This window comes from Zootermopsis nevadensis, unplaced genomic scaffold (genome assembly GCF_977971745.1).
Source record: "Zootermopsis nevadensis isolate Lab colony 2312 unplaced genomic scaffold, Znev_1.0 Znev_ptg000031l, whole genome shotgun sequence".
In the NCBI taxonomy this organism is placed as follows: domain Eukaryota; kingdom Metazoa; phylum Arthropoda; class Insecta; order Blattodea; family Termopsidae; genus Zootermopsis; species Zootermopsis nevadensis.
In genome coordinates, this window is record NW_028259163.1 from 2236599 (window position 1) to 2245882 (window position 9284).

At 34.7% G+C, this 9284-nt stretch overlaps 2 protein-coding genes across 2 annotated transcripts; one reads left to right on the plus strand and one right to left on the minus strand.

Annotated features, from left to right (window-relative positions):
- Positions 1 to 742: 742 nt before the first annotated feature.
- Calr (calreticulin) lies at positions 743 to 4996 on the minus strand. Its single transcript, XM_022061148.2, has 7 exons — positions 4796 to 4996; positions 4534 to 4638; positions 3107 to 3462; positions 2563 to 2871; positions 2263 to 2457; positions 1820 to 1990; positions 743 to 1234 (listed from the first exon to the last, which is right to left on the minus strand). Exons 1-7 carry the CDS (start codon positions 4878 to 4880, stop codon positions 1208 to 1210), a joined length of 1248 nt encoding a protein of 415 aa, XP_021916840.2. The 5' UTR covers positions 4881 to 4996; the 3' UTR covers positions 743 to 1207.
- Positions 4997 to 5088: 92 nt separating this feature from the next.
- On the plus strand, positions 5089 to 9122 carry LOC110828406 (uncharacterized). The gene is made up of 3 exons (XM_087359176.1): positions 5089 to 7321; positions 8067 to 8233; positions 8736 to 9122. Exons 1-3 carry the CDS (start codon positions 5344 to 5346, stop codon positions 8790 to 8792), a joined length of 2202 nt encoding a protein of 733 aa, XP_087215302.1. The 5' UTR covers positions 5089 to 5343; the 3' UTR covers positions 8793 to 9122.
- Positions 9123 to 9284: the final 162 nt, after the last annotated feature.

The following is a 9284-nucleotide window of genomic DNA, read 5'->3' on the forward strand; positions in this document are numbered from 1 at the left end:
AAATTATCTCTCTGCAAATACGAACTCTGTGCTGTTTAAATAGACTGAAAATCACCCAAAAACATTCTTTCGAAGTAACGTCCAAAAGTTACCGTTACGTTTTGCTTTTCCATTCTGTAGGCTGTCCACATTTGTCACGCAACGTAGCCTGTATTTCATCTAGTTTTTCTTCAGTAAGCACGTATTATTCAGCACGTTTCTCATCCAGAAGCGACACAGCATTCCAAAGGTTCTTACGTTTATGGATTCTTGCTCTGCTCGGAATTGTGATCCCGAGATATTTTAAATTTATGACAAAATTCTGACCTTCTAGCAGAGCCACATTATACATAACTCAAGAAAAATTCCATTCAACAGTATAATGAACTACATATGCATGTGCACGCACAATAACCAGGATTTTTCACAATGTTAGACACAGCTGCACTCTTGTGAGATTAATTTTAATGTCATGCATTCCCTTCTGGGAGTCAGGAAGTGACGGCTGTGTTCATCAGTGAACGTAATGTACTTAATGGGCATCTATGAATTCTGATAAAAGAAAATGCTACAAAACACTAACTTCCACGCAATTCGGAACTACAAACTTAAACTGTTTCAAATTTATTCTGTATCAAAATGTGTATTAGTAGTAAGCACTCGTGGAATAATAGGGCTGATTACTTTTTTTACTTCACATCTGTGCACAGTAAATTTGAAAGGAAAGGGGGGGGGGATTTTAAATGCAACAAAAACGTTTAAATACTTCTGACATTTTCTTGCTCAAACCAATGAAAAATCTAACAAGTGAAACAAACTTCAAATGTGAATTAACAAAAGAAGAATATTAAGACTTGATATTTAATTATTCTGTACATGATGGAAGTTGCTGCACAAAGTTCTTCTATTTTCTTCAAAATTAAAAGTTTATGAAAATGCACGTTACCCACTACAAAGAACCAATCACTGAAGACTTGCACAATCAAGAACTAAGATCTGTGTGTTCGAGTCTCACTCATTTATACAGAGCAATGTTTAATTATTCTTCGAATATTTTGAATATTCAGTTTTTGCAATCAGTCAAGTTGCATTACACTTGCGCTGCACAATCTTTGTTTCTCTTTTTAAAAAAAAAGTATCAGTCAGGGTTACGACATTTTCACTGTCCACAGATGAAAGCCGTTGCATAAAAATCTTTTATAGTCTCTGTACATTTTTTTAATATATTTTACAATTCATCATGGTCATCATGTTCCTGAAACAAGAGAAACTCAAATAATTTACAGAAATTAGACAAACCACTAACAAACTCAATAAACAGTACCCATTCTCTTTCTATCACGAGTCGAATCATAATCCACGGACGAAGCATCTGACTGAGACATATTTTAAAAAAAATATGTAATTTTCATATTTAATATCACATTTCTTTTAATATAATAGTTTCCCCCCTTAAAAGTAAATAACAAAAGAACTTCCAGTCACAGAACCTTCTTAACTACAACACACATAATTTATAAACACTGATATCAACTTAAAACGTTTACTCCTACAAATTTACAGTTCAACTCTCATTTTAATGGTGAGCACACTTTATAAACACTTTCAATAAATATGACCTTGAATAATATCCACAAAGATAAGTTCCTTTTCAGAAGCAGAATCAAAATTTGTAAATATTACGTACATCACGGGCTATATGCTCAAAAAGGGTTCAAGAATATCTCTCATATGTTAAAGACAGCGAGTAAAACATTCCTGGTAAGCCACTGATAATTACTTTGGTTAATTTAAAACAAATTTCCTTTTTTGAAAGGTAAATATAAAAATAAGTTCATACCTCTCCAGGTTCAACATCCCCAGCATCTGTGGAATCTTCATCCTCCTCCTCGTCATCATCATCCTCATCATCGTCTTCTTCATTTTCAGTTTCTTTAGCAGTTTTGGCATCTTCTTCGCGCTTCTTCCTTTCCTCCTCGTCTTGTGCTTCTTTCACCTTCTTTTCACCCTCCTATGAAAAAATAAACAAATTTGTTACACATACGTATTTAAACATAAAACCAAATAATATCTTACCATATTTTCTGGGTCTGCTAAAAGCTAAATCTGGCAGCGTCCGTAAACCAAATATATAAAAATACTGCTGAATTTTGTCTATCAAACTTACACTGCCATCAGTTTCAAATATTTCTCAGCCCACATGACTGAGCCCCCACAAATTTCACGGCCTTGTTATAAAAGTATACCAGTTTATTCTTCATTGGTGTGCGGTGCAATACTTACGAAGGTAGGCCTCCAGACATCCTCTCCAACTTGTTTGGCATATTCAGGGTCGTCCGCTATAAGAACATTATCAAAGATTGTTCCAGATTTCACTTGCCATAAATCAAAGCCAATAGAACAAATTTCATCGCGTTTGTACAATTCAGAATCTGGCGAGTATTCCGGGTTGTCAATTTCAGGATGAACCCAGGGACCCTGCAACAACCGATAGAATGTGACATAAGAAAATATTCATTTATCTTCAGCAGGATTTACAGCTAGGTACACGTAAATTAAATATTCCTAATGACATTTCAGTACCTTGTAATTGGGATTGTCAATCTGTTTTGGTTTCCATTCTCCCTTGTACTCTGGATTATCGATCATCGGTGGCTCCCATTCACCATCCATCTCATCATCCCAATCCTCAGGTTTACTGGCATCCGGGTCCGGAATATGCTCTGGCTTATCCCAGTCTTCCGGCTTCTTGTCATCTGGATCATCGATAGTTGCCTTGTCATCCCAGTCACTGGGTTTCTTAGCCTCAGGATCTTTTATTTTCTTTGCGGGAAGGAAGTTCCAGTCAGCTTCCAACTCCCCTGATTCTACCTTCTCGTTATCAATCAGAACCTGAACCAAGATGTCAGATTACAGTAAAACATTCCTTTATAATACCTGTTTTAAGCTTAAAGTCGGTGGCACCATTAAGAAAATAACCCAGATGTAGTTTAAACTAAAAAGAGAAACATTTTTAAACTAAATGATTAAAAGGAATTGACATTAGCATGGCATCTGAAACATTACAATAAAAAAAATGACTGAATTCAACCATTAACAATAACAGTGAAACATTTTCAAATCTCACCTCATATGTGTTGTCTGGCTTCACGACAAGGGTGTACAGATGCGTGAAAACATCATCTTTACAGCGAATATCTTTGTTAATAAGGAGATTCTTGCCCTTGTAACTAAATATGGCATGGACTTTCTTTGTTCCTGGCCCACAAATGTCAGGGCCAAACATAATTTCATATGGCGTTTCTCCGTGCATGTCTTTTGGATCCAGCTTGCAGTCAAAGATTTTTGCGTACCCTCCGCCACAGTCGATATTCTGCTCGTGCTTCACCGAGAACTGGATAACTAAGGGCTTTTCCTTATTGCTAAATGGTTTGAACTTTGTGGATAATGCATAAAATCTAGCATCTTGTGATGTCTGTATACCTGAAAAGAAGAAAATGTGTTCGAGGCACAACCATTTTTATCATACACCATAAAATGACGACTTACTAAGAAAGTAGTCCATCTTCATGTCATGGCCATCTTTATTGTTGAAACAGAGTTCCTGGTAAAAATATGATGTTAAGACCGTTCTGGATGATGAAGATAAATTTCATTTCTCCTGTCAGGAATCAAACCCCACCCATCTAATTTCTAGCCCACTGACTGAGCAATCATGCCTTACATACAGAAAAACTTCAGTTCATACAAGAAAATGTCACACTGGCACAGTATTGAAAAACACTTGAGCCAACTCTCATAAGAAAATAAATTAAAATCAGCAAGTGCCAACTTTTTTGGTCACCCCACCACACCCACTTGTACTTAAGAGGAACATGGGAAATAATGCCAACATAAAATAAAATAAATAGGTATAAAGAAACTACAGTATATTAAAATAACCAAGGCACCCCTGAGAAGACCTAAGCATAGGTGGAAGGATAATACTAAAACGAATCTTAAGTACTACAGACTGGATTTTGCTCAAGATGTGGACAAATATCAATCTCCTGTGAACATGATAATGGAACCAGCTGAGTAGAGTTACGAAATACATACTTGTGCTACTAGGAGGAAATCAAGAAAGTATTCAACAAAATAAGAATGGAATAGAATGTATTTATTCCATAGATCTTGCATAGGCCTAAGGCAAGAACGTAGAACATGTCACAGCAAAAATACAGTACTTGTTTCTAATACAAATATAAATTACATAGTTATAACAGTAATTTACAGTCAACGGTACTACCACAAAAATAATTTCACCAAAAGCATAACCACTATTCCTTATATGTATAGTAGATGAGAATTTTTGGTTGAGGTAAATTCTTCTATGGAATAGGAGTGACATGGGAGATACTCTCTTAGTGCTGGCTTTTCTCAACCAAATGTTTCATAGCAGTTAAGTCTGAAATAAGCCGCCTTTAAATGTCTACAATTAGAGTAGCAGCAACAAACGATGTAAATCGTCCATGTGTTTTATAATTCAAAGCAGATTATTTTCTAAACACGTACCTTTATCATTTTCTGCGTCGTTAAAGAATTTTCCATGGGAGAGAACAAATTTGCCGAATTCTTTTCCTGGATGCTCAGAGTACACCCAATTATTTTCCCAGGAATCTGAAAAATTTTAAATTACTATTTATCTAATTTGTATGTATGATAAGTACTATTAATAACGACTCTTAGGTAATACTTATCAACAAAGAATATGAAATTTATACGTGGAGTTTAGGAAGTGGCTGTCATACACATATAAACAGACCAGAATACCCACCGTCCAAGAATTTCTCTTCAAAATAAACTTCTGCATTAACTGCAGAGATTGCCAACAAAGCACAAAGACTTAGGAAATGCCGCATTTTGCTGAAGAAACCAACACACCATCCACCACTCTGGAAAATATTCTAACAAATACCACCGGCACAAACAAGAGTCCCGATACCGTAATGCAACGCAGTGGACAGACAGATGGAATACTGCCATTGGTTAATACGTATCAACCAATCAATGCCAACCACGCTCGGGTTAGGTACTAAACTCGCTTTAAGGAAGAGACCGGAATTTTACAGGGGCGAGCAGGCAGTATACCTGGCATGATGTGTAGCTGCCGAACCTGTAAGGCAAATCGATCCGTTCCCATGGCAACGATAGTTTAGTTGATGCAGTATGGCGACATGTTTGTGTCAATATTGTTCTCAGAATGAAATTTTAAATTTGGAGTTTATTTCACTTGAGTCGTGTAATTATGTAGTCTATTATGTTCTATTCTATTAACGACATATTGAAAATTACTTGTCATATCGTTCATTCATCTGTATTAAAATGTGTTCTGATCATTATTCCTTTGGTCAAACATTATCTGATGCTGAATCCCAGTCAACTACATCCAGTTACAGTGATTCTAAGGTACAGAGTGTAATGAAAGTCAGCATTAGCAAAACAAACAAAGGTGTTAAACTACAAAAGGAATTCAATTCGAAAATATTGAACAGTACAAAACCTTCTCGATTAGGGAAATCAAATTCAGAGTTTAAAAGTTGTGATGTCAGTAGTATTCTTAAAACACTAAAAGAATTTGATCAGAAATATTCCCTGAAACCTGCTAAAGAACAGAAGGTGATGCTTGTTCAAAATGATATATTGTCCACTTTTCATGAAAATAAATCTTCATCTGCAAGTTCAAAAAAGACCAATATATCACTGGACCTTAAACCTAATGCTGTTGAAAGGAGATTACTGCAGTCACCATATTTGTTTGCAAGGTCATCAAATAACAATCGCAGTCTCTTATCGTCTGTAGACGGTACACCTGTATTTTCTAGAAAAGATGTATTTAACAAGGAATCATTTGATGTGTCAGATACACTTGAATTTAATAATAAGAAATCGTATCAAATCTCAAACAAATCAGAGTTCTCATTGAGGAATCCAGTGAGTAAAATCAACAACTCTAGTCATATAGAAGTGCACTCTAAATCGAATAATGATTTTATTGAGCAAAATGTACAGCCTACCATGCCAAATGCCATTACCAGAAGTGAAAATCTTTCTTTTCAATCAAATGAAAGGGGTGCTGACTGTAAAGTACTTTCAAACAATACCAGTTCAAAATTAGAAGTTCAGTCAAAAGAAATGTTAGAGAAGTCCCAAGACTCTGTGAACTCTTTATGTGAAGGAAGTCACACTCCGATTCCTACTGAATGTTTTGAAGAGGAAAGTAAAGCAATAAAAACTCAAGTATCTTCAATTGAGAATGCATTTGCAAATTCTGAAGCAGTGCTAAATTCAAAGACAGTACTTTTACATAACACAAATTTTTATTTGGAAAAGCACACAGGTCAGGATTTATTATCAGGCGATATTCTTACTTCAGATACTCAGAAAATATCTAGTCTAGAATCAAATCAAGATAATTCAGTTATGTCAGAACAAAGTAATTTAAGTGTTTCATCAGTAGGAAGTTATGGACTTTTCAAATCAGGACCATATAAAATTTTTAATGTTGAAGATCTTCTCACTACTCATGAAGTGAAAGTATTGGAAGAAAAAGCAAATTCAGATGTTCAGAGTGGGATAAAAGATTTAACAAAGAATAGGACAGTGTCAGGAAACGAAGATAAAATTAATGATAATACAAGGGAAGCAATACATTCCATCAGTGAGCAGAACACTGCATTAGAATCAAATGAGGAAATTAGTGAACGGATTGAAGAAGAAATTGAATCAGAGGTTATTGATGACTTACCAGAGAACAGTAACATGAGTATCAATGATTTATCAGTCAGAACAAATTCGTCATATGGAGAAATGATGAACAAAGTTTCTAGTCATTCCGAAATTAAACGCACAGTGAAACAGGTTCTCTCAAAGAAACAAAATGTTTCAAATGAACAAGTTAGTATAAGCGGCAGATCTTTGTCTAAAGAACTGATGTCTAACGAATCAAAACAAGAATCAACTGACAATCGAGATGTCCTTTCTTCTTCAATGAAATTAGAGTCTGAGGATAAAACTGTTTCATCAGCACATGGTGAAACCTCATCAAGGAGCCCCTCAGATTTTGAAAAATCTGTAACCTATAGGTCAAATTCTAATAAAACTGACATGAAAACTTTATCAGACATAAAATACTGCAGTACAGGGATTCAGACTGATAGTAACGTCGTGCATCATTGTGTGTGTGGTCATCGTGAATCAAGTTTCAGCCATCCAATATTTCCCGCAAATACTGGAAGATCACACAACATTCAGGAGACAACGCCAGTTTATGGGTACTACTCAAGAGCAATGGAGTTTCAAGGTCAGTTTATTTGCTTGATTCGCGGTTTGAATGGAAAAGTAAGAACAGTGCACGTATCATGTTATAGGATAAACGTGTGTGACCAGGCAACGCATATTGTTTCATTGCCTCTGTGCCACGATTTAACTACGATTAAAAAATAAATAATAAATGTATGTGAATACGTAAAATACCATGCAGAGTAGCACAAAAATAATGGTACATGTAGCCTTGTAGGTCATTGTTTTGGAAGTATGTGTGTCTTCCATCTTCAGGGTTGTCTTCACTTTAAGATACAGATGCTCTTTTCTTTAGAAACTTACAAGACTTTGTTGCATTACAACTCAAAGACCAAAGTCCATATTTTCACTGCCATGATAGCCTCGAATCTCAACTAATAGTACAGTTTATTTATTTTCTATGTTCGAAGAGAGTTAGAACTTATAGTCACAAATTGTGGGGTACGTAAATTATTTACTGCATCTCATCTACTTGGGTGTCAGTGGCTTGAACAAAGTTTGCAAAGAGACAAATAATTTAAGTTGTAGTTTAACGTGTTGTCCGGTACAAAAAAAGTTTATCCCGCTACATGCCATTAATGCGCTTTGGGGTGATCGATCAGTGTCACACCCTGGCCAAACTTTACCCCTGGGAAAGGACACCATAAGCTGTTGTCATTAATAAAGTGACTGACAAAGAATATATTAAGTATATTGTATTTCACTAGAGAATGTATCAGCTAATTACATGGATTTACTTGTTGCAGGAAAAACATTTCCAGTTGACTTAACATTAATTAAGATATTAAAGCAACAAATTGAATTAACAAGGCATTTTATGAATGGTCAGCAAAGAATGTATGAAGCATATTGCGCTGCTGTTGAAAATATATCAGCTGATTATAAGCCTGTCACTTTGGAGGACACCAGACAGGTAAACTGTTATCTCCAACTTATGTTACCATAAACAGAACAGGAAACGACAGGTAAAGTGTAGAAGTTGATTATTTTGGAAGTTTCTTCTACAGCACAGACTCATATGAAAATATATAAATTGATATTAGTTTATCAAATAGACAACTTTAAGGTGACATGAATCTAAAATATTTACTTCATCAGCTGATGTGATTTGCCTGTGAAACCAAGTTGGACTGGAAACCAATGAAAAAGAAAACAAATGTGTCAGGTAGTTTGAGGTTATGTTTCTAGACAAAGATAAGTCAGTACTAACATCTGGCATTATTAGTATATTTATATACTTTTAGTCAAGTTCCTCACAGTTCTAAGTGCTAAGCTAGTATTATTTTAATTTGTTGACAGTTATATTGAAGGGAAGTGTTCATTACTTACAAATATAAGTTAACAATATTACTTATGTAGATTTTTAATTAATTTGTTTAATTTAGATTTAATAATTTTTGTTAATTTTCTTTCAGTATATTCGTAGTCACCTGAAATACAGAGGCACACCAAGAGAAGAACTGAATAAGTAGTTCTTGTGCAATGTTTCTTTGATGAATGGGTATGTGTTATATTCTTGAGATAAAATGGTAATTTACAAATGGGGTTCAATGTAAGCTGAAAAATTATTTACTTAAAATTAGCAACATCAGGATAAATATGTGTTGTCACATTGTTTACCCACATTTCATCATTACATGATTATTATCCTTATATGTGTATAGAATTCTATAAATATAGAAGCTTACAATGAAACCGTTTGTAAAATTTCTTTTGAGGGCTGTTGTGCTTTCTTTACAGTTTGGATTAAATTAGTAAATAATATTCAGATGAGCTTTAATCTCTGAAGGATTAATTCTGCAGCATTAGTACAATTTATTATTTGTGTATAAGCTACCCCATCAAAAATAAGCCACTTCCTATTAAAAAAAATCTTCCCTACAGTTCCTCATTTCTGAACATTTTAATAAGATGTGTAAAGCATCTTCTTTGCTGAAAGTGTATTTATAATACATTATCAGCCA